This window comes from Phalangium opilio, unplaced genomic scaffold (genome assembly GCF_054372755.1).
Source record: "Phalangium opilio isolate 3A_F unplaced genomic scaffold, DU_Popi_V2 ptg000009l_1, whole genome shotgun sequence".
Lineage (NCBI taxonomy): Eukaryota > Metazoa > Arthropoda > Arachnida > Opiliones > Phalangiidae > Phalangium > Phalangium opilio.
The window spans coordinates 7,031,303-7,054,397 of NW_028324146.1; the positions used below are offsets into that span (position 1 = coordinate 7,031,303).

The window sequence follows — 23,095 nt, forward strand, 5'->3', positions numbered from 1 at the left end:
AACAATTTTTGTAAATGCTGATGTTTTGTAACCGAAGGAACATAAAACAAAAAGTCTAATTAAACAAGTAACTGGCGTTTAAGGTGCAATAAATTTGTTTGGGATTAATATTTTTGTAAAAACGTTATTAATACGAGAACGAATAATGTTAGCGGCCCTTTAAACCACTTCACTAGCTGTTAATTTCTTCGTACATAAGCTTATGGTAAATTAGAAAACAATTTGTCCAAAGGCATAATACCAGTTCCACATATCGGCAAAATTCCATTGTTTTAAGGCCAACTTTGGAGAGTACATAACTCTGAAACGGGGGGCTTTCACCCAAAAGTTCATAGAACATTTTTGACTTCTTTTGACCCGAAGAACACGCCTGTTAATTTGTGCCAGACTTCTCCGAAACACCCTGTATTTTTCTAGTCACGTCACCAAGACTGTTAGCATATGTCGTCGTTCCTTAGCGATTTCGCTTAAGCTAAGTCGTCAGCTAAAATCTCTTCGTCACTGACGCATCCTATACTTAAGCCTTGTTCGTTCAAGGTTGCTGTTTGGTTGGGTTGCCTGGGGTGGCTGTGGCCAATACCTCCTAAACAAGGTAGAAGGTGTACAGCGCGAATTTATAGAATTTAGTCATAGACACTTTTTATCTAAGGCTCAGTATAATTATGAACTTGTATTGACTATCCTTGATCTCCTCAAAATTACTGACTGCATCCGTATAAATCGTGTTACTTTTATTCATAAATTAGTTCACAACATTCTTCCGCTCTCGACTCTATTAAATGATCCTAATTTTTCGGTCCCTAAAAATTTACGTAATCCATATACATTTTACATTCGTAATTTATCGATTAATCTACTTGCAATTCCTTTGCTAATGTTTTTAATATTTTTTCGGACAATTTACCTGATGTAAAAAAACTAACCCGACTGCATATTATAGATGGTTACTAAATGTTTAAAAATATAAGAGGAAAAACAAGTTTGTCAAGACAAAAATATTAGCCACATCGTATGATCGTAAAGTACGTAAATTAGAACAACGAGATCAATTGGAAAAACTATTTCCTGGTCGGTTAAAATTTATATAATATACTTTTTGCCTCTCCTGCCGCGAAGTTATATCTCCTGGCCTCAAATAAGATCATGACTCCTAGTTGAAGAGATAGAGAGAGAGGAAGGGGACCCTGTCTCTGACAAACTCTCCGAGACTAGTCCTCTATTCGCGAGCGTTTCTAAGCAAGCGGTTTTAGGCGAGACTGCTTAGTACTGGGCTGGCGAGCGATAGGTCCGCGGTTCGATTCTCCGTGGAGGAAGAGAATTTAAAAAATATAATCTCTTCCCTGTATCTAGTTTAAAACTGCACCTGTGAACTGTAACGTTAACTAAAAAGAAAAATATTTTATCTAGACGTTCAAAAATGACGAACGATACTGCCAAAGGTAGGACTCTGGCACTACTACTACGAGAATGACAACAGGGCAGATCAAACAATAGTCTGTCTAACCAGGGGTAAATAACGAAAGGAGTTAGAGACGCTAGCTTCCGTAGTGTAGAATACAGTGGGACTTTCAAACGTAGACACAGAAAAGAGAAAACGCCTCGGTCGCGCCGTCTATAATTCAAAATAAGTATGATATTTTCCAACCAATAGCGTGGCAGCAAAGTTTCGAAAGTCATGCTGGGATATCGATTTCCTCCTGTCTGCTAGTTTTCGTCTGCTACTTTCGTCTGCTAGTGTTCGTCTGCTTACGACTAAGTGACAATTAGGCTTAGAGTAAAGTTTATTCATTAAGGTGCACTTGAATTAGAAACATGCAATCTTAAAGTTGGTAAATTCCTTTTTCGATAATGAAATGGAATTAAAGTCGTTTTTGCATCCTTCAATACAGTTTTAGTTGTTTTAATTTCTTTAGTCACAGATACAGTCGATGATCCTGATCCCACAGTTCCCACTGGCACTGACTCGGAAAAATCACTAAGCCTTAGCTCACTGGGCCGACTCTGTAACCGCGCACTTACGGCAAAATGTTTGAACACATTTTGAGGATTTCCCCGGCTTCAAATTGCAAATTGTTGACTTACCTTTCTTCTTTAAATCGCTGTTTACTCGCGATTGAATATAATAACTATATTGGGTTGATTTATGAGACGACTTCACAACATCGACACCCGCCATTTTACTTTACCCAGAATACCTTGCGGTGCGAGATTTTAAGGCAAAACTTTTAAGGTTCTGGTCTTATTTACAATACAGTTCCAAAGATGGCACTACGTTAGTTACAAATTCTATGACGTTTCAAGGTCCCACTGTATTCTACACTACGGAAGCTAGCGTCTCTAACTCCTTTCGTTATTTACCCCTGGTCTAACGAAAGAAGAGCCCTGAGAAATTTGTCCAAATTGGTGTCGCCACCATCGACCCCATAGTACTTTATCAACTTGTTTTGTTTTGTCAATAGTCGTCTGTAATATAGTCTGCTATTATGTCATTAAAATATATTGCAATGCTAGTTCAACAAAGATAAAACTGGTGTCTTGTCGTTAATTTTGTTTTATATTCTTTAATACTCGATGATCGTAAAAACCATGAAACATAAACATATTAAATATATATTGCAAAATGTATTGGTTCTATTGCGGTTAAGCCTATCTGTTTATAGCAGACTATATTACAGACGACTATTGACAAAACAAAACAAGTTGATAAAGTACTGTGGGGTCGATGGTGGCGACATCAATTTGGACGAATTTCTCAGGGCTCTTCTTTCGTTTGACAGACTATAAGAGCCTCATCGTATACTACGATGTGGCTAAAAAACAATCAATGATTTACTTACTTCATTTCCCATTTAAAGTTGTCCGCGTTACTATTTAATTTATATCTTATTCTCATGATACTTTGTATTTTAAATGTGCTCCATGTGTATAATCTCGTAAAATGTTTTGCAACTTTTTTATAGACAATAAACCTCAATTTCAATACATTTCAATTCTCAGATTTTTCGATACACACACGTTTGTTTGAGATAAATTGAACGTAATAGAATAGAACATTGGATCTCATAAAACATTCATAGAGGATTGGAAACTATTCGCTTTAGCTTCACGAAAAGGGTTTCCCTTAGAATCTAGTACTTTACATGAAAATCGCTAGAAATGTTGTAGGACTCACAGTTTCAATCTATTAACCCGAATGGAAAACTAGTATTAGTAGTTTGGAACTATTTAGGTTATCCACTAAACACATTTTAAAAATCCATTTATTCTTATGTATATATTTCCGAAACTTTTTTTGTTACCTAATTTAAGCAAACTGACATCAGTAACACTAATGAGAAGGTTTTAGAAGTGGTTTACTCGAGTTCCCCAATGCTCGTTTTAAGACTGTAAAGAACGATCAAATCTATAGACCTTTCCGTTTTAGCTTTACGAGTAACTCCTAAATAAGCATCTTTATATTGAAACTGAATGTTCACGACTACGATCAGACCTTCAACAACCATGATCTAGTTGACGTCATGACACGTGGTTGTAAAAACTGGCCTTTAAAAACAGCGTCACGGGGATATTTCATACGAATTGCATTAATACAATTAAAGGGTATGAAAAGCTTCGTTTGAAAAACCTCTGATTTATATAGCAAAAGATAGAATTAATTACTGTGAATTCAAAAATATCAAGCTTTTAATTCTCCGATTTCTGCATATATGGCAATACGCATTTGAAAATGCTTCATATGAAATTATTTAAAATCCACTTTTTAAGAAAGGCTACAACGTTTTCTTGTTTCTGACGTCACACACGCGAGATCTTGTTTTTGACCCAGAGGGGAGACGCATGGACAGAGCTCGAGACGCGTATACCTCGCGCTCGCGCGTATAGGTTTCCCGCGCTTTTTTCCTCAACGTCATAGTGATGTCATAAAACAGCCGAACAAGCTGACAAGACAAAATTACTGATATATCGAAACTGAGTTTTCATGATTTTCCAATGGATTTTAAAAATAGAAACTTTGGTTCAATTATATTAAAAACTTTATATTTTGAAAGTAGAGACTTGAAAGTGTAATATAATACCACTTTCGTGCTAAAATATGATATGAAATTGTAAATTCCCAAACCCTTTAAGTGTAGGGTGGTACAGTCTTTAAAAACCTCCGAGCAGCGCTGGGAATACCTTAGCTAGTTATTAATAAATATATTTATTTTTTTTTAAATTAACAGTTCGCTAAAAGGGAAGGATTCATAGGAGGGTAGTACGAAGCTATTAAAATTCTGGTAGAGACCAATTCGATATCGCTGCAGCCTCCTGTTCCGTAGACGGAATTTCGAGAGGGACTCATCGAACCAACGATATTCCACGAACTAAAGACCCCTTTCCATCTTTTCCCACGTTCGTGCCACTCTTAACTAGACGCCGATCTTCGTTGCCATGGCAATTGCATCACTCCCACTCCTCCCCTCTGTATCTCTCTTGAACAGAGAGAATATCTTTTTGAGTCGAAGGAGAGGTACAAAATGGCGGATAAGAAAACATTAATATAAATTTTACCTGTTTCGTAATTAGCCTAAGACTCCTTTTTTGAAGAAAACCAATATATAGAGTTCGCGACACATTTCAGAAAATTGGTTGGTGAGCTTTATGGAATTGTAAGAAATTCGTAGGCGTAGGCCTAATATTTTTATGCGGTTGAACGTGTTTTCCTTGAATACTACATATTTTTAAAAATTAAGTAGTTTTTGTTAGGATCCAACTGGTGGTGAGCCGGTTTTCTGCTTCTTGGAATGAATTTGACAAAGCTCCATTTTCTGAAATACCCGCTTTAAACCCAAGAATTGAGCTCTCATCTTTTACAATCATTATTTTAAATATACTAAAGTTCTTAATGTTTAAGAAAATTTCTAAATAAACTTGAAGACCCTGAGTGGGGGAATCGAGATTTAAAACAGTACTATAATTTGTATTTGGTACCTTTGAACGTTTGAGCCACTTTGAGGTCTAAAATTTCGGCCTTTAAAGGAACGAAAATGCCAACTTTATTTTGAGGCTTGGAAGGCGAAGGAAAAAAAGTCTTGATAAGAAGCAATGACGGGAAACATTAACTCGTAAAACTTTGATAATTTATCGGAAAATGTTAACTATTTTAAATTTTTGGCTAGTTTTCAAAACGGCTTTGATGTTACCAGGGATGGATTTAATTTTAGTAGTAGGAATGGAGAACAGCTAGTATTTTCTTCAGTCCGACTCATAGCCCAGTATAGAGCCCCTCCCTCCAACACGGGGGGACGGCAAAAATACGTAATTCCATTTTACCTCTGTCGCTATGACCAGCCTCTTCTTTTTTACGCCTCCGTTCCTTGGAAGGGGGTCCGGGACTTTGACGTGCGCCCAGATTACTCTGTTCTCCATTCCTACCTCTAAAATTAAATCTATCCCTGATAAAACTATCAAGCAATATCAATGTAAAGTTGATTTTCTTTCTTTTCCATTTCCAATTGAACATAGTTGACTATCGATGTCGAGGTTACTTTCTATTCCTGTTTATGTTCTCGTTTGCTGTAGAAAGAGGCAGCACTCTCTTTTGGTTTAAAAGGGTTGCGCGTTGAGGGAGAGTGAAAGCTTAGGATCTAATTTACCCTTGATAAGGAAGGCAATTTCGTGGCTGACAGTTTGGCGGGAGAACCACTCAACTGAATTATATATTATACGCCTAGGTGAGAGAAAATTCCAGACACTATAATCGTTATTCTCCACCGCGTCGACAACGTCGTCTAGCGGGCGGTGCTTCATCATGTTATATATTTTTATAGCAGCTTTTAAAAATTTGCTTCCAAGTTACTTTCAAGTATTGGATATTCAATAATTATGAAAGTTTGGTCTACCTGTGGCCTTCTTCGGAAAATGGCAGCTGCATGGAAATGCAATGAAAATGTCTTATAAAATAATTACCCCGCGTTTCTTTTAAGTATTACGAAATCACTTTAAAAGTTAGTTTTTGTTATTTCTCTAGTAGGGTTAATATGGGGCTCCCAGGCCAAGCACTGTGGAAGGCAGGGGCGGTGCACGCACCGCATGCGGTGCGAGCGGTGCGAGGGGGGAGCCGATGGCACCAGTGACGCTGGAACTTTCGAGAAGTTTAATTTTATCACAAACCAGGGTTGGAAATAAGACAGGTTTACAAGTCCAAAACCAGTTTAGTTTGTGACACAAACACTAAGATAAGATAAGGGATATCTAGAAGAAAAATAAAAACTCGGAATTCAAATCAGTTCAATTTTATCACAAACACTAAGATAAGATAAGGGATATCTAGAAGAAAAATAAAAACTCGGAATTCAAATCAGTTCAATTCTAGTGTGGTGAAAGTTTAAAAACGAATTTATCTTGTTAAACAGACAATCGCGGTATTGTTCATGGCGAACATTCGTCTTGACCACACGCTTGCATACACCTTTACAAGTCTTCTTTTCGCCCTTTGCAGATAATATACTATACATTTTGGGTCTTCGACCACAAAACTGTTCGATCGGTGTACCATCTAGCTCGTCTTTGAATTTTCCAAATTTTTCTTGTTCGCATCACTAAAAAGCGGGTGATCGCGAGCAGTGGCGCCGCCAGAGGTAATCGCGGTAAGCGACTGCTTACTTCAAATTTTGAAGGGGGCCTAATTTTGGAGGAAGGGCCTCATTTACAAAAATACGATTTTACTGAAAATATTCAAAATTTAGTCCTGGAGTCGCAGGTGGAATACCGCGGTGGCTATTACAGGTTTGGCCGACTTTTATCGCTATCATAATGGGATCGGGTTAGGTTAGTAAAGAATGCGCTTTGGGGATGGGGACTTTAGTCCTACCGGGCCTAGAAGTGAGAGGCGAAAATACTTTCACTTGATCGAAACCTCCTTCTGGTAGGAATTTATTGGAAGCGAAAGAGGTAGCTAAACCGAGCACTTTTCACTTCGACCAGCTCTATTGTGTTACTTTTTTGTGTACTGATAAGGATCGTCAACGGGACGGCGCTGACTCGAGGATTATTATTAGAGAGTTTATGCTGCACTACTTTTAGGCTTCTACGGTGCATTTGTCCAATGCACTGTAGAACCTTACACGTATTGCAACTTAAACTCTCTACTGTTACTTCTTATTTCGAAATAGTAAATACGAAGAGGAGAGAAAGAGGGAGATAGAAACGCGCTTTATAAAATCCGCCGAAAAATGGGAAAATAGGGGGGGTAGTAAAAACAATTTTCGGTGCGTTTAGTTTTAGGACGCACATCCTTTGCGCAGGGGGGATTGACCTCCTCGCCCTATCTCTGTCATCCTCAGCGCTCAGGCACCGCGGTGCACCTTAGATTTACCCCCGTTTTCACCACGCATGGATCACGGCTGGGTAGGGGGCCCATACACAAAATACCGCTTACCCCGCAAAAGTTTCTAGCGGCGCCACTGATCGCGAGAGTAGCCAGAAAAGTCGTACATGTCCGCTTGGGCGGCGAAATCGGCGTATAGGTCAGGGGTTTCAATGCAGTACGTGAGGCTGTCAGTAATTACAGGCTAGATTAGTTTAAAATCGGGTTAACACCTTAAAAACCTCATACCAGTATCTGTGAAAAGTAATTTCGCGCTCTCTCCATATCGTCTCTGGATTACATCGTAATGAAATTGGTACATCAGAAGTTTAGATAAGTCCAGAATAACGAACCCCGTGTAGATGGGGCGGTTTAGGACCAACTTCTTTTTGGTCAAGTGAATACCGACCAACTCATTGTGAAAGATGGTAAACTTCTTAAAGGCGGGAGATGAGGCCTTTTTAACCGCCTTCTCGGGTGTCGTAACTAGTTTGAAATCTTGACGATTTCTCAAGTTTTCCATGGTTTTACCTGAAAAATTATTTTTATTTTTATTTTTTAATTTTGTTAATTAAGTTAATTACGTACCAAAGACAGCATTTGTCATTAATTTATATAGATCTTTTTCGAAATCGTCTGTTGCTAGTTTTCTTTTCTCCGTATTGAAGTTAATATATTCCTTCAACCAGGCACCCTGCTCGAACTTCAAAATCCGATGAATCTTGGTGATTTTTAACCCCTTTGATACGTAATACTTCAAATTACGGTAGTGAACGACGTATCGTTCCTTATTGAAAAGGTTGGGGACTAATTTCGGCAGTGAATCCTTGATTTTTATGCTGAGCGAGGTCATCTGGTCCTTTGAATATTCGGAGAGCATCTCGGGTTTGATTGTCATTGATTCTGGTGCCAATGGGTAACAATTATGATCGTTGTGCAAGTCCTCCGGGTATGCGAGGTCCGCCTCAACTATGAAACCTTCTGGTGAGGTGTCGGAACAACGTAGAATTTCGGTTTCAGAGTTCGGATTTGGTTCAATCCATCGGAAGTTCTTCACCGGTAGGGCGTCGCACATGACGGTACCGTACAAGTTGTTACAATCTATGAATGTTAGTTATTAGTTTGTTTCGTTGATGTTATTCTAAAATTTCTTACCTAGGTAGCAGATGTAACTACTAGGCTTCGATTCGTCGTGTGATTCTAGATATTTGTTGTTGGCTGCTGCAAACCGATGACTTATCATCGAGACACCTCCCCTAATCCCCTTTTCGATGAATAAGTGCATATCCTCATTCAGAAGAAAGTCTAAGCGTACCTTCGTTTTACAAAGGGCGGCACTCCATGCAAAACCTGGTAGGGTATAAGCATGGGCCGGGTCGAGTCGATAGGATGTCATACACATTTTGCGAAAATTGTGGAACACATCGGCTAGATGGAGTGTGTCGGACAACACGTACAGATCGTGATACTCTCCCAGATTTTGTATGTTAAAAGATTGCCACACGTTTTGAGCGTGGGCGTAATCTTCCTGGGCCAAGGGTTCGTCCGTGAGGTCGTTGTGGAAGCACTCAATTGGCGGTAGTTGCCTCTCGTCGAAGCACTTCTCCGAATCCATGTAGGTGTACGGGTAAACACCCTTCCTAAGAAGTAACTTGACCTCGTCTGGGTTGAATACCCCGGTGTAGTGGTCGTGGTCACGTGTTTTGACCATCTTTCCAATAAATGGTTCCTCGCAAACGTAACAGTGCGTTGAAGTTTGGAATGTGATTTCTTCATCCGCAGAAAGTTGCATGGGAATATTTTCCTTCAACATTTCGGCGATATCATCAGCTTCACCCAAAAGCATTTTCAGAAATTTCAAAGCTCCATCTCCCCCTCTGTACGTCTCATGCTTGACGAGATTTCCTGCGAATAATCAAATATGTTAGATAATAGGACACGTGATTCACGGTTTTGAACTCACCAGTTGGACCGACAATAGCGTATGAAAACCCACACGCTACATGTAACGCTAATGTCGTAGTTGACGACAGTTTCGAGTCCGGCAGACACGTTGAGACTTTAGGTAAAAGAGATTCGAAATCAGCAACGATGATATATGGAACCTGTTTATGTAACAAATATTATGATATATCCCTCGTTAAAATAAAACGTATCTCGCATATTACCATTTGATTCCATCCAAAGTTACTAAACTTTAAAATGGGTTCATCGTGTGGCATTATTACGCGTTGTGGATCATGCACATTACACTCTCGCACATGGTTATTGTGTACTTCTTCCATGCTGCTTCTCTTCAAGCAATACCGACAATAATAGGCTGTTTCTTTGTGTTTCGTGAAGTCGCTTAGAAGTCGACTTATGTGATGGATTAATACATAATGTTTTGATTCACCATTTGAAACCAATAGCAAATCAATTTGTCGCGCTTCGGGGACTTTTTTCTCACTCACGTGGGAAATACCCCTTTTCATAAGCGAAAATATTTAAGGAGAGGTTATTCTTTTCCTCGAATATCTTAAGGTTATATGAGTCCAACTCGAAGGGGAATGTAATGTCGGACACTTCAGTTCGTCCTCATATGGTCTATAATGAGTGATTCGACTAGGATGGTTGGTCGCGGGATGTAACTTGGCCAAAATTGACCACAAGAAACACTTGTTGTCGAGTGGATTCCCTGGGTCCACGTTTACAGTAGCATTTTTATTTTCAATTATGGGTGGTAATTGAAAATATGTACCGCCCACGAGTGGCAGGTATTGAATTATGTTGATTTGGACGTATAGAATACGGTCCAAAACCCAGCCACTTCCCATCGATTCGAAATTGCTCATACTTTCAGCTAATTTCTCCCGACTTAAGTCTAGCTGTCGGGGGATAACCTCGGGTGTTAGAGTTGCGTGTGTGAACCCACGGAAGTACGGACTAGTTTCGACGTCTGTATCCGTATTCCCGAGTTCCCGCGTGTATCGTGCGCGCACCACCATGTACCATTTTATTCCTCTTTTTTTCTCAGTTTGTTTCTGAGGTACGTTTGCAGTTTATGATGGTGTTCATTTAAGAACAATACGGGATCTGTAACACCTTCCGGCGCGGTAAGTCGATCTAAAAAAACGGCATCCTCGAGCGCGTTTAGTTCCTCGATTTCTGGTTCATTATTAACTTCTGGAGGGTCTTGTTGAACCTCCCAACTGGTCATGAACTCGTCCAGCCCAACATCATCTTGAGACGAGAGTTCATACTCTTTTTGTTCACCCTCCCATTTCTCCATAAAGGTGTTAAGTTCTTCGTCATCTTGTGAGAGTAGTATTTCTGGACCTAAACATACATTTAATGTAAGTTTTTCAATTGGAGAGGATAGGGTTCGCGAATTTACATAATCTAAATTATATAAACTTACCATTTTCCACTCAACGCTTTTTCGGTATTCCCACCAACGTGGGTGAAGAGGCCCTCTTTACGGGAGAATTTGGCGGGGAAATACAGTGCGACGATCCGGGTTGTGGTGACGTACCCCGCGTGGGGTTTAAGTTTACCCCGAACTCGTCGTGTTTAAATTTCCGTTGGTGTCGAATCAAAATATCCCGACGTGCAAATTCTTTGCCGCAGAAGTTACAGTTAAATTTCACATTACCATATATACAATGCGCGTGTGTCGATCTAGGCTCCGTTTGCATGTGAAGGAAGCTGTACATTTCTCGCAGAGGAACATCTTGAAGAGTGATCTATTCACTCGTCTAACCCCGTTTTATTCCAGTTGGCTTATCTTTGTATGATTTACCCGGGTTTCGTCGACCTTACGCCGAGTGTGTGGTATTTTCCACCAGCTCCGCGCGTAGATTGTATTTCCCACTACTCGTCAAACCCCACGTGACATTTTAATCGTGATAAGCATGTGTACGCTCCAACTCCGAATGTGTCTAATCTATATCAAATCTTAGAATTCTTTTTATTTCAAACAACAATAAGTGAATTTTTATTTATTTTCAATCTATTTGTGAATATACATCGTCTTGGTGTTTATACGCCCATTCAGAGTAAAGTATAAATTTAGATAGGGCACATACATATTTCCCAGAAACGATGAAAACTCAAATGAAAACAAAAATTAAAGAACTAGAAAATAGTGGTTCAAAGTTTTGTTAACTACTAAAGTGCGGTTAAAACTGATGTGAAACGAAAAAATTTCATTTGAATGTGATCTAAATCGAGTAAAAAGCAGATCAGAATCTTGTCAAAGTACTAAACTGAGGCATAAAAACGTTTCTTAAACGTTAATGTCATTAAACCACGATGTAAAATGAGTTACAATGCAAATAAGAATCACGTGATCCCACTTAATTTCAATATAAAGGGAATGTGACTAACAATGCAAATAAAACGTTACACTATTTAGTTAAAATACACTTGAAAGCGATGCTAAATAATTCAATATAAAGCGAATGTGATTAACAATGTAAATAAAATGTTACACTATTTGGTTAAAACAAACAAAGTTGAAACCGATGTTAAATAACTTCAATGTGATTACTATCGCGGTTAAGTGACTACAAAGTACAAACCAAAGACTTTCGTGAAATTATTAAGTTTATCTTTAGTTTTAGATTTCTTGGTGTTAAGTTTGAAACATGTACATCAAGCATTGGAGTAAGAGTGCATCACTTTACATGCCATGTACCAAACTTTCACACTATTTTCTTACACAAATCAAACCCTTGTAAATCCGACAAACCACTACCATTACATGGACGGGACAGAACCCTGAACCTTAAAACTTCAGGGGTCGCCGCCGAATAAAAAGCAATAGACGTGTGGCAGGCGGCGCCCCCTGAAGTTTTAAGGTTCAGGTTCCTGTCCCGTCCATTTAATGGTAGTGGTTTGTCGGATTTACAAGGGTTTGATTTGTTTAAGAAAATAGTGTGAAAGTTTGGTACATGGCATGTAAAGTGATACAATTACACGAGACACTTTGAAACCGTTTTAAACCGTTTTGGAATGTACAAAGAAATAATATTACGCTGTTAAAACCAGAGATCTTTCACGAGGAAATGCAAATATTATTTTCGAAAACGGTTCCGAAGTGTCTCGTGTAAACGCGGCTTAATTCGCTCTAAAGCTGAAGCTAAACACTAAGAAATGTTTTTTTTTTAATTCGTGGAAGTCAATCTCGTATCTTAATTATCCTTAAATGATATTCTAAAACATAATAATCATCATGCTTGGAAGGTTAAACGCCGGAAGAGCGTCACTATCAGACAGACAGATTCAACTACGTCTATTTTATCGTATTTCTATATTTTAATTTGATTTTCTTGGAAATGTTATCGGGAAATTCTTGTTAATTTCTCATACTTCTTTGTGCACTGCATTACTCTTATCGTTGATTGATAAAAATTCATATTATATATAAATTAAAGTCAACATTAAGGAGTTATTCGTAATTGATACCCGAATGAAAATGGTCGTCTTCAAAATCCTGGTAAGAAAACTGGAAAACTCTAATTTGATGAAGTTAAAAATGTGAAATTACATAAACGAATGTACCTCGCGTATCATTTCAGACACTGTTTGTGGTTACAACAACCGTATTGGGAAGAACAACAGCAACTGAACAGTCTCAGAGAGTCAACCTTGATACAGACGCCATTAATGTTACTTGCACTGACAATAAATTTTGCAAAGACGGCTGTCTTGTACATTTCGGTGCTTTTGGAGCCCGGCAAGTTGTAATTTCCTATAAAAACCTTACGACCAACGAGGGAGCTATAACATTACATGTCGGTGCCTCCCATAGTAATAAAAGGCACATCGCACTAATTTATTTTTCATCAGCAATTGCAATCGATGAAACAACTTACGAAGTAACAGAAATGGTAAACATTGAACCTTGGTTGAATAGAGTTTTCGTAACTGTACCCACGTACGCAAACTACGAAAAGCTCGACGAAAAACAAAATACGGAGACTTACAAATTTAAAATCGAATCGATTTCGTTCATACCGAAGAAACTGAACGCCGAAAATCCTACAGAATTATCTCGCAGGCTGCAGGCTTAGTGTTGATTAAGAAACATTGGAGTTACTCTCTTGAAGATAAAGTGGTACTGATGCATCACAATGACACTTGCCAATATCAGGAACAGTTCCATTTTGAACGGAACGCAAAGGGTGAATACAGAATTTACCAAGGACTAACAAAAGGTAGTTCTGATGGAAAATATTTGGAAGTTCGAGATGGGTCCGTAAAAATTGGCAACGAAGTTGTTTTAGTCCACTATCCAGGGAACGAGGATAATGTTTGGTCACTATTACCTGGATATGGTGATAGCGCCGTTAAAATTCAGTCCAAACTGACCGGTACTTGTATCAGCGCCTTACACGGATTTGGCTCCAATCTGGTCATGGTTAATTGTTATGGTGGCAAAGAAAACATCTGGAAACTACAATTTTGCGATGACTGAAACGCTTAGTGACTTCCACATACATTTGTAGAGATAAAAATAATGAGAACTTTCAGTTATACTGTTTATGTTAAAGAAAATATATAAAAGTAATAAAATTTAACACTAGATATCTAACACGTTTTAAATATTTTCATTTAAAAAAAAGTTATACCAGGAATGCATACAGCTAATATGAATCATTGCGTGTAGCTATTTTCACTCAACGTGTATGTAGGCGGATTTTGTGGCAAGAGCTAGATTAATCATTATGTATGACAAATTTTACTTGGCGAATTTATAATATAATTGCACGCGCCTTGCAACTAGCATTGCTACCATAGAACCAATGAAATCGCCGTTAGAAAGATGTTAGGCGTGTCGGATAGTAAGTTCTCAAACCCGGCCCAAAACCCGCATGGAAATGAAGATGGGACACAATCATTCCATTTAGCTGTATGCATTCCAAGTCATACTTGTATGCCTTACGTTCCCCAGTTGCCTCATTAGTTCTCACCAGGGATAGATTTAATTTTAGAAGTAGGAATGGAGAACAGAGTAATGTGGGCGCGCGTCAAAGTCCCGGACCCCCTTCCACGGGACGGAGGGGGGTATGAAAGAAGAGGTGGGTCATAGCGACAGAGGTGAAAAGGAATTACGTATTTTTCGCCGTCCCCGTCAGCAACGTCATCAAAACGTAGTTTAAATCAGCCAATGAGATAATTGAAACTTTTCGTTACGTGTTGGTTGGAGGGAGGGGCTCTATACTGGGTGGGCTATGAGTCGGACTGAAGTAAATACTTACCGTTCTCCATTCCTGCTTCTAAAATTAAATCTATCCCTGCCAGAGTAATGACTACACGTCTTACGGGAGGCAAGCCAACTCGCGTTAATGCCTCTAGCGGTAGTTGCTTCTTTGCGCCAGTGGAAATAAAACAAGGTGACATACCCAGCCCCTGTGGTGTTTCCTTCTCTTTACTGGAGTGGTCTATAAAGTAAAAAATATCTGATCTAAAACAAGTGATGTATTTCAGACACTCTTTGCGTTTACAACAACCGTTTTCGGAACAACACCGCCAACAACCGAGCAATCTCAGAGAGTCAACCTTGATAAAGATGCCATTAATGTTACAGATTTTAGTGAATTATATAACTACGGTTCTCCTGTAAATTTCGGCATTTTTGGAGCTCGGCAAGTTGTAATTTCCTATGAAAACCTTACGGCCTACCACGGAGAGATAATATTATATCTCGATAACGAACAATATTCAAAAATGGAAGAAGCAAGAATTAATGTTTCGTCAGCAATTCGAGTCGATGAAACAACGTATGAAGTTACGGAAATGGTGGACATTAAACCTGGATCTCGAAAAGTTTTCGTTTCTCAGTCCCATGAATACCAATATGAAAGACGTGAAATTAAATCAATCTCATTTATACCGAAGAAACTAAACAGCGAAAGTCCCTACAGGATCATCTCGACCTCAAACAACTTGGGTATAACCATAAAATCATGGGACTATAGGCTTATGGATAAAACCACTCCGATGCTCTACGATAGCATTTGCGAAGACCGCCAGAGCTTCTTTTTTCAACAAAATGACAAGGGCGATTACCGAATTATGAAAATTTACAAAGGAATGACCGAACATGACGTGAAATATTTGGAAGTTCGAGATAGGTCCAGAAAAATTGGCAACGAAGTTATTCTAGTCAAATATCCAGGGTCAGAGGATAATGTGTGGTCACTACTACCAGGACGGCGTGATGTCGAAGTTAAAATTCAATCCAAATTGACCGGTACTTGTATCAGCGCTATACACGGGTTTGGCTCCAATCTGGTCCTGGTCGATTGCAAAAATGGCAAAGCTAATGACTGGTCCCTTAAGTTTTGCGATGGTTGAAACGCAAAGTGACTGGTCACAGAATTTCCCATATATTTGTAGAGACCAATTTCTGTTATATTGTTAATGTTAAAGCAAAATATATTAAACCAGAAGGATGAGACTATACTTCAGTAATGTAACATGATTCTTTCCAGTACATTTTCGAGCTCGTATACAGGGTGTGACATGTGTCATTGTATGCAAATGAGAACGTGCAACAAGTATCATAGTGAATATCGTTTAATGATACGCACTTTGAAACGTTAAAGACCTACGATTAAGCTTAGGAACTAAGGCATCACACTACAAATTAAAGGGCTGTTTGGTAAAACCCATCAGCTTAAATGTTCGATGTGCCTACCGTCGTGGTGTAGGCACTCTTCAAGACGATTGTCCATGCCTTGTATTACGTTTTCTAGCATTTGAGGAGTGATTCGTTCAATTGCACTTCGAATTCTGGCCGTCAAGTCGTCTACATTTAAAGGTTCTGTTGCAAACACCTTCCCCTTAACATATCCCCATAAGAAGAAATCAAGTGGGGTTAGGTCAAGGGATCTTGCTGGCCACGGAATTGATCCACCTCTACCGATCCAACGGTTTGGAGAGTGCTCAGTTAGCCATTGGCGAACATTGACCGCCCAATGTGGTGGCGCACCATCCTGCTGGAACCACAGGCCCCGCATCACTGCTAATGGTAATGCGTCTATCGCATCACTAAACTCGTGGCTTTGGCCTACTTAGATAAGGAATCCATACGAGGTTACGAAGGTCAGAATTTTCCGCGGCACTGAGAATTCGGCACATTATTCAATCAAACGTACGCGTCGTTACTAGCAGCTTAGTTCGTATAAACGTTGTAAGTCCTGTGTCGTAGACGAATGGCAGCCTACTCCAACCGAGAAAAATTGGGTGTTCTGACATTGGGTGAATGTCGCGGTAACGTTCAACAAGCGGCATTGCTTTATGCCGAACGCTTCCCAAACCGACGAAGGCCGGTTCGAAGAACCTTCACGAATATTAGAGACAACCTACGAGATTTCGGGAGTTTCGTCGTGCAAGACCGTCAACGTAGAAGAGACCGTATAATTGGTAATCATGATAGGAAAGTCGACATCCTAGCACGTTTTGAAGCCAATCCTCATACTAGTAGTAGAGCGGTCGGAGAAGAGGTTGGTCTAAGCCATTCAACCGTTCTTGCCATTTTACACTACCGGCCCTATATCATATCCACCTCCATCAAGCCTTAACGGACGATGACTACCTAAGACGTCAAGACTTCTGTCTTACCATGCGCGAGCAAATTGAAGCCGATCCATTGTTCTTAAGAAAGGTTCTTTTTTCTGATGAGGCGACATTTCACAGGGATGGTACGGTAAACTGACATAACTTACATTACTGGACCCAACGAAATCCATACTGGTTACGGCAACATTACCATCAAATTCGATGGAAGATAAATGTTTGGTGTGGCATTCTGGGGAACAGAATCATCGGACCTTTCTTCTTCGAGGACAACATTACTGATGACAGGTATTTGCACTTCCTGCGCCACGAGTTTAGTGATGCGATAGACGCATTACCATTAGCAGTGATGCGGGACTTGTGGTTCCAGCAGGATGGTGCGCCACCACATTGGGCGGTCAATGTTCGCCAATGGCTAACTGAGCACTTTCCAAACCGTTGGATCGGTAGAGGTGGACCAATTCCGTGGCCAGCAAGATCCCCTGACCTAACCCCACTTGATTTTTTCTTATAGGGATATGTTAAGGGGAAGGTGTATGCAACAGAACCTTTAAATGTAGACGACTTGAAGGCCAGAATTCGAAGCGCAATTGAACGAATCACTCCTCAAATGTTAGAAAACGTAATACAAGGCATGGACAATCGTCTTGAAGAGTGCCTACACCACGACGGTAGGCACATCGAACATTTACGCTGATGGGTTTACCAAACAGCCCTTTAATTTGTAGTGTGATGCCTTAGTTCCTAAGCTTAATCGTAGGTCTTTAACGTTTCAAAGTGCGTATCATTAAACGATATTCACTATGATACTTGTTGCACGTTCTCATTTGCATACAATGACACATGTCACACCCTGTATTCGAGCTCGAAAATGTACTGCAGTGAAGTAGTCCGTCAGGGGTTTTGGGGGTTTTCCACAAAGGTAGGTGTTGTTCTGATCTCTTCCACACTGTATACTATTGAGTAAGTTTCATTTAAAATTATACCTTTTACATTAAATTTTGTTGTATTGTCTATGTATTAGAATAAATATTATTTAATAAAATTGTTTGATGTGACTTGATAATTAAAATGGCTCTAACCACTTTCCAAATATATCTCATTTAAAGAATTAATACCTTTCATTTATTCATAACCATGCAATTGATCCATGCGATTGCTTTAAAGGGGCAGAACTTAAAACCGTGACGTCGTTCTACCTTGCGCGTTTTATTGGAGCGAGAACTGACTACACTCGGTTAATTTTGCAGGACTTCCATCTAATAATATTTAGTCTGCATCACTAAGCCTCTGACAGCAGCGCCCCACTCACCAGGCCTCCCTCGCTTTACCATGCACTCGAATCTATGACCTACCTCACTCACTCACTTCAAAATTACAAGCTCCAGTTTGTCATGACCAGATATTAACAAACTTATGGTGAACATATCTTATAAACTTATGGTTTTAGTCATCGCAAAACTTTGGCTCCCAGACATTGTCTCTACCATTCTCGCAGTCAACCATAACCAAATTGGACGCAAAACCGTGTACAGCGCTGATACAAGTACCGGTTACTTTGGACTGAATTTTAACGGCGCTATCACCATATCCAGGTAATAGTGACCAAACATTACCCTCGTTCCCTGGATAATCGACTAAAACAACTTCGTTGCCAATTTTAATAGACTCATCTCGAACTTCCATACACTTTCCATCAGAACTACCCTTGTTAATCCTTGGGAAATTCGGTATTCACCCTTTGCGTTCCGTTCGAAATGGAATTGTTCCGTATATTGGCATGTGTCATTGTGACGCATCAGTACCACTTTATCTTCAAGAGAGTAACTCCAATGTTTGATAATCAACACTAAGTCTTCAGCGGGTGAGATAATTCTGTAGGGATTTTCAGCGTTCAGTTTCTTTGGTATGAACGAAATCGATTCGATTTTGAATTGGTCCGTGTCAATTTTCCCATGTTCGTTATACTTAAGTGCGGTTAAAACAGATGTGAAACGAAAAAATTTCATTTGAATGTAATCTAAATCGAGTAAAAAGCAGATCACAATCTTGTCAAAGTACTAAACTGAGGCATAAAAATGTTTCATAAACGTTAATGTCATTAAACCACGATGTAAAATGAGTTCAGGGGGGGCGCCGCCGAATAAAAAGTAATAGACGTGTGGCGGGCGGCGCCCCCTGAAGTTTTAAGGTTCAGGGTCCTGTCCCGTCCATGTAATGGTAGTGGTTTGTCGGATTTACAAGGGTTTGATTTGTGTAAGAAAATAGTGTGAAAGTTTGGTACATGGCATGTAAAGTGATGCACTCTTACTCCAATGCTTGATGTACATGTTTCAAACTTAACACCAAGAAATCTATGATTCCCGTTTCACATTTCCTAAAACTAAAGATAAACTTAATAATTTCACGAAAGTCTTTTGTTTGTACTTGTAGTCACTTAACCGCAATAGTAATCACATTTAAGTTATTTAACATCGCTTTCAAGTTTGTTTGTTTTAACCAAATAGTGTAACATTTTATTTACATTGTTAATCACATTCGCTTTACATTGAATTATTTAGCATCGCTTTCAAGTGTATTTTAACTAAATAGTGTAACGTTTTATTTGCATTGTTAGTCACATTCGCTTTATATTGAAATTAAGTGGGATCACGTGATTCTTATTTGCATTGTAACTCATTTTACATCGTGGTTTAATGACATTAACGTTTAAGAAACGTTTTTATGCCTCAGTTTAGCACTTTGACAAGATTCTGATCTGCTTTTTACTCGATTTAGATCACATTCAAATGAAAATTTTTCGTTTCACATCAGTTTTAACCGCACTTTAGTAGTTAACAAAACTTTGAACCACTATTTTCTAGTTCTTTAATTTTTGTTTTCATTTGAGTTTTCATCGTTTTTGGGAAATATGTATGTGCCCTATCTAAATTTATACTTTACTCTGAATGGGCGTATAAACACCAAGACGATGTATATTCACAAATAGATTGAAAATAAATAGAAATTCACTTATTGTTGTTTGAAATAAAAAGAATTCTAAGATTTGATATAGATTAGACACATTCGGAGTTGGAGCATACACATGCTTATCATGATTAAAAAGTCACGTGGGGTTTGACGTGTAGTGGGAAATACAATCTACGCGCGGATCTGGTGGAAAATACCACACACTCGGCGTAAGGTCGACGAAACCCATGTAAATCATACAAAGATAAGCCAACAGGTATAAAACGGGGTTAGACGAGTGAATAGATCACTCTTCAAGATGTTCCTCTGCGAGAAATGTACAGCTTCCTTCACATGCAAACGGAGCCTAGATCGACACACGCGCAGTGTACACGGAAATGTGAAATTTAACTGTAACTTCTGCGGCCAAGAATTTGCACGTCGGGATATTTTGATTCGACACCAACGGAAATTTAAACACGACGAGTTCGGGGTAAACTTAAACCCCACGCGGGGTACGGCTCGGGTACGTCACCACAACCCGGACCGTCGCACCGTATTTCCCCGCCAAATTCTCCCGTAAAGAGGGCCTCTTCACCCACGTTGGTGGGAATTCCGAAAAAGCGTCGAGTGGAAAATGGTAAGTTTATATAATTTAGATTATGTAGATTCGCAAACCCTATCCTCTCCAATTGAGAAACTTACATTAAATGTATGTTTAGGTCCAGAAATACTACTCTCACAAGATGACGAAGAACTTAACACCTTTATGGAGAAATGGGAGGGTGAACAAAAAGAGTATGAACTCTCGTCTCAAGATGATGTTGGGCTGGACGAGTTCATGACCAGTTGGGAGGTTCAACAAGACCCTCCAGAAGTTAATAATGAACCAGAAATCGAGGAACTAAACGCGCTCGAGGATGCCGTTTTTTTAGATCGACTTACCGCGCCGGAAGGTGTTACAGATCCCGTATTGTTCTTAAATGAACACTATGATAAACTGCAAACGTACCTCAGAAACAAACTTTCGGAAAAAAAGAGGAATAAAATGGTACATGGTGGTGCGCGCGCGATACACGCGGGAACTCGGGAATACGGATACAGACGTCGAAACTAGTCCGTACTTCCGTGGGTTCACACACGCGACTCTAACACCCGAGGTTATTCCCCGACAGCTAGACTTAAGTCGGGAGAAATTAGCTGAAAGTATGAGCAATTTCGAATCGATGGGAAGTGGCTGGGTTTTGGACCGTATTCCATCCGTCCAAATCATCATAATTCAATACCTGCCACTCGTGGGCGGTACATATTTTCAATTACCACCCATAATTGAAAATAAAAAGGCTACTGTAAACGTGGACCCAGGGAATCCACTCGACAACAAGTGTTTCTTGTGGTCAATTTTGGCCAAGTTACATCCCGCGACCAACCATCCTAGTCGAATCACTCATTATAGACCATATGAGGACGAACTGAAGTGTCCGACATTACATTCCCCTTCGAGTTGGACTCATATAACCTTAAGATATTCGAGGAAAAGAATAACCTCTCCTTAAATATTTTCGCTTATGAAAAGGGGTATTTCCCACGTGAGTGAGAAAAAAGTCCCCGAAGCGCGACAAATTGATTTGCTATTGGTTTCAAATGGTGAATCAAAACATTATGTATTAATCCGTCACATAAGTCGACTTCTAAGCGACTTCACGAAACACAAAGAAACAGTCTATTATTGTCGGTATTGCTTGAAGAGAAGCAGCATGGAAGAAGTACACAATTACCATATGCGAGAGTGTAATGTTCATGATCCACAACGCGTTATCATGCCACACGATGAACCCATTTTAAAGTTTAGTAACTTTGGATGGAATCAAATGGTAATATACGAGATACGTTTTATTTTAACGAGGGATATATCATAATATTTGTTACATAAACAGGTTCCATATATCATCGTTGCTGATTTCGAATCTCTTTTACCTAAAGTCTCAACGTGTCTGCCGGACTCGAAACTGTCGTCAACTACGACATTAGCGTTACATGTAGCGTGTGGGTTTTCATACGCTATTTTCGGTCCAACTGGTGAGTTCAAAATCGTGAATCACGTGTTCTATTATCTAACATATTTGATTATTCGCAGGAAATCTCGTCAAGCATGAGACGTACAGAGGGGGAGATGGAGCTTTGAAATTTCTGAAAATGCTTTTGGGAGTAGCTGATGATATCGCCGAAATGTTGAAGGAAAATATTCCCATGCAACTTTCTGCGGATTAAGAAATCGCATTCCAAACTTCAACGCACTGTTACGTTTGCGAGGAACCATTCTTTGGTCAAAATACGTGACCACCACCACTACACCGGGGTATATAGGGGGTGCGCATGCCAGAGTTGTAATTTGAAGTTAAAAGCGCCTAAATTCATCCCAGTCGTGATGCATAACTTGAGCAAGTAATTAACCATAATCGATAATTATAACTGTATGCTAACTACGTAACGCCAACAGATACGACGCCCACCAGAACCAGACAAGCACTTGTTGAATGTAAGGATTGCGAACAGGAATTTCACGCGAAATGCGTTAAATTATCAAGTGATCAATCGACTTCCTATTGGGACAAGCAAAAGAATTGCTCGTTCGTGTGCGCATCATGCAAACAGCCTTCAGGAAATCACCGAAGAACCCCATCAAGGTCAAAAGTTGGTTCAAGCGATACGCATATATCACCCGAATTATATCTGGATATTCTAAACGAATACCACCAGACCAACAGTTTAACTAGAGCCAAGGGGAACATTTTAGATGCCATTTTTTCTGCATTAGAGCTACTTACTGATAAAGTGACATTACTGGAAACCGAGGTAGCTAAACTAAATTTAGACAATGAGCGACTTAGATCGCAAAGGCCATCATTAGCTCCACGACCTGGACTACCTAATTTTTTACCCCAAAATATACCGGATCCCAATTTTTTTACAAACAATTACTTAAATGGCTTGACAACTAATTTATCTAAAGGGGGTAATCTATCTACAGGTCAAAGAGTTATAAATACCAAAGTAACTGATAAGAGTACGCGCAATAGGCATAAACAGTCAAACGGAACCAATACAAGGCCTACTGTACTAAAAGAAAAAACACTGACTGGCGGAAAGCAGAACTAAAAACTTAAAGCCATAATGCCGTTAAGCAAAGATAACCATAAAAAAGCTATCTTTGTCTCCCGCCTGCCAATA

The 23,095-nt window shown here is 39.4% G+C and overlaps 4 protein-coding genes and 1 long non-coding RNA gene across 10 annotated transcripts; 3 read left to right on the forward strand and 2 right to left on the reverse strand.

Moving 5' to 3' along the window:
- Nucleotides 1-1,763: 1,763 nt before the first annotated feature.
- Nucleotides 1,764-2,367, reverse strand: LOC149713591 (uncharacterized). The gene is made up of 2 exons (XR_016371451.1): nt 2,083-2,367; nt 1,764-2,014 (listed from the first exon to the last, which is right to left on the reverse strand). It is a non-coding gene; the product is annotated as an uncharacterized LOC149713591 (long non-coding RNA).
- Nucleotides 2,368-3,666: 1,299 nt separating this feature from the next.
- Nucleotides 3,667-11,314, reverse strand: LOC149713592 (uncharacterized). 6 transcript variants are annotated; one of them, XR_016371447.1, is made up of 8 exons: nt 10,749-11,310; nt 9,517-10,666; nt 9,312-9,453; nt 8,504-9,253; nt 7,937-8,449; nt 7,598-7,879; nt 5,883-7,536; nt 3,667-5,813 (listed from the first exon to the last, which is right to left on the reverse strand). XR_016371447.1 is itself a non-coding variant. In XM_089849045.1 (8 exons), the coding sequence occupies exons 2-8, from the start codon at nt 9,820-9,822 to the stop codon at nt 6,176-6,178; spliced, it is 2,112 nt and encodes a 703-aa protein (XP_089705171.1). In that variant the 5' UTR covers nt 9,823-10,666; nt 10,749-11,314; the 3' UTR covers nt 3,667-6,175. The 6 variants fall into 6 exon arrangements, 2 of the variants coding, with proteins under 2 accessions (XP_089705171.1, XP_089705170.1); XR_016371446.1 differs by having other exon boundaries at nt 3,667-5,556; nt 5,637-7,536; XR_016371444.1 differs by having other exon boundaries at nt 3,667-4,820; nt 4,972-7,536.
- Nucleotides 11,315-12,796: 1,482 nt separating this feature from the next.
- LOC149713593 (uncharacterized) lies at nt 12,797-13,925 on the forward strand. Its single transcript, XM_089843899.1, has 2 exons — nt 12,797-12,827; nt 12,910-13,925. The coding sequence occupies exons 1-2, from the start codon at nt 12,801-12,803 to the stop codon at nt 13,402-13,404; spliced, it is 522 nt and encodes a 173-aa protein (XP_089700025.1). The 5' UTR covers nt 12,797-12,800; the 3' UTR covers nt 13,405-13,925.
- Nucleotides 13,926-20,183: 6,258 nt separating this feature from the next.
- On the forward strand, nt 20,184-21,089 carry LOC149713594 (uncharacterized). Its single transcript, XM_089843980.1, has 3 exons — nt 20,184-20,390; nt 20,450-20,504; nt 20,587-21,089. The coding sequence occupies exons 1-3, from the start codon at nt 20,184-20,186 to the stop codon at nt 20,979-20,981; spliced, it is 657 nt and encodes a 218-aa protein (XP_089700106.1). The 3' UTR covers nt 20,982-21,089.
- A 57-nt stretch (nt 21,090-21,146) lies between these two features.
- Nucleotides 21,147-22,135, forward strand: LOC149713595 (uncharacterized). The gene is made up of 3 exons (XM_089843992.1): nt 21,147-21,738; nt 21,802-21,943; nt 22,002-22,135. Exons 1-3 carry the CDS (start codon nt 21,433-21,435, stop codon nt 22,133-22,135), a joined length of 582 nt encoding a protein of 193 aa, XP_089700118.1. The 5' UTR covers nt 21,147-21,432.
- Nucleotides 22,136-23,095: the final 960 nt, after the last annotated feature.

What these genes read in the sequence shown, in the direction of transcription:
- LOC149713592 (XM_089849044.1), bottom strand. Translation starts at nt 9,822, where the DNA reads ATGAAAAGGGGTATTTCCCACGTGAGTGAGAAAAAAGTCCCCGAAGCG. An exon ending in TAGTTACATCTGCTACCTAG is followed by an intron (nt 8,450 to 8,503) that starts GTAAGAAATTTT and finishes TAACATTCATAG; the next exon opens with ATTGTAACAACTTGTACGGT. An exon ending in ATTACTTTTCACAGATACTG is followed by an intron (nt 7,537 to 7,597) that starts GTATGAGGTTTT and finishes AATTACTGACAG; the next exon opens with CCTCACGTACTGCATTGAAA.
- LOC149713593 (XM_089843899.1), top strand. Translation starts at nt 12,801, where the DNA reads ATGAAAATGGTCGTCTTCAAAATCCTG. An exon ending in TGGTCGTCTTCAAAATCCTG is followed by an intron (nt 12,828 to 12,909) that starts GTAAGAAAACTG and finishes GTATCATTTCAG; the next exon opens with ACACTGTTTGTGGTTACAAC.
- LOC149713594 (XM_089843980.1), top strand. Translation starts at nt 20,184, where the DNA reads ATGTTCCTCTGCGAGAAATGTACAGCTTCCTTCACATGCAAACGGAGC. An exon ending in CCACGCGGGGTACGGCTCGG is followed by an intron (nt 20,391 to 20,449) that starts GTACGTCACCAC and finishes TCTCCCGTAAAG; the next exon opens with AGGGCCTCTTCACCCACGTT. An exon ending in AAAGCGTCGAGTGGAAAATG is followed by an intron (nt 20,505 to 20,586) that starts GTAAGTTTATAT and finishes ATGTATGTTTAG; the next exon opens with GTCCAGAAATACTACTCTCA.
- LOC149713595 (XM_089843992.1), top strand. Translation starts at nt 21,433, where the DNA reads ATGAAAAGGGGTATTTCCCACGTGAGTGAGAAAAAAGTCCCCGAAGCG. An exon ending in ACTTTGGATGGAATCAAATG is followed by an intron (nt 21,739 to 21,801) that starts GTAATATACGAG and finishes TTACATAAACAG; the next exon opens with GTTCCATATATCATCGTTGC. An exon ending in CGCTATTTTCGGTCCAACTG is followed by an intron (nt 21,944 to 22,001) that starts GTGAGTTCAAAA and finishes GATTATTCGCAG; the next exon opens with GAAATCTCGTCAAGCATGAG.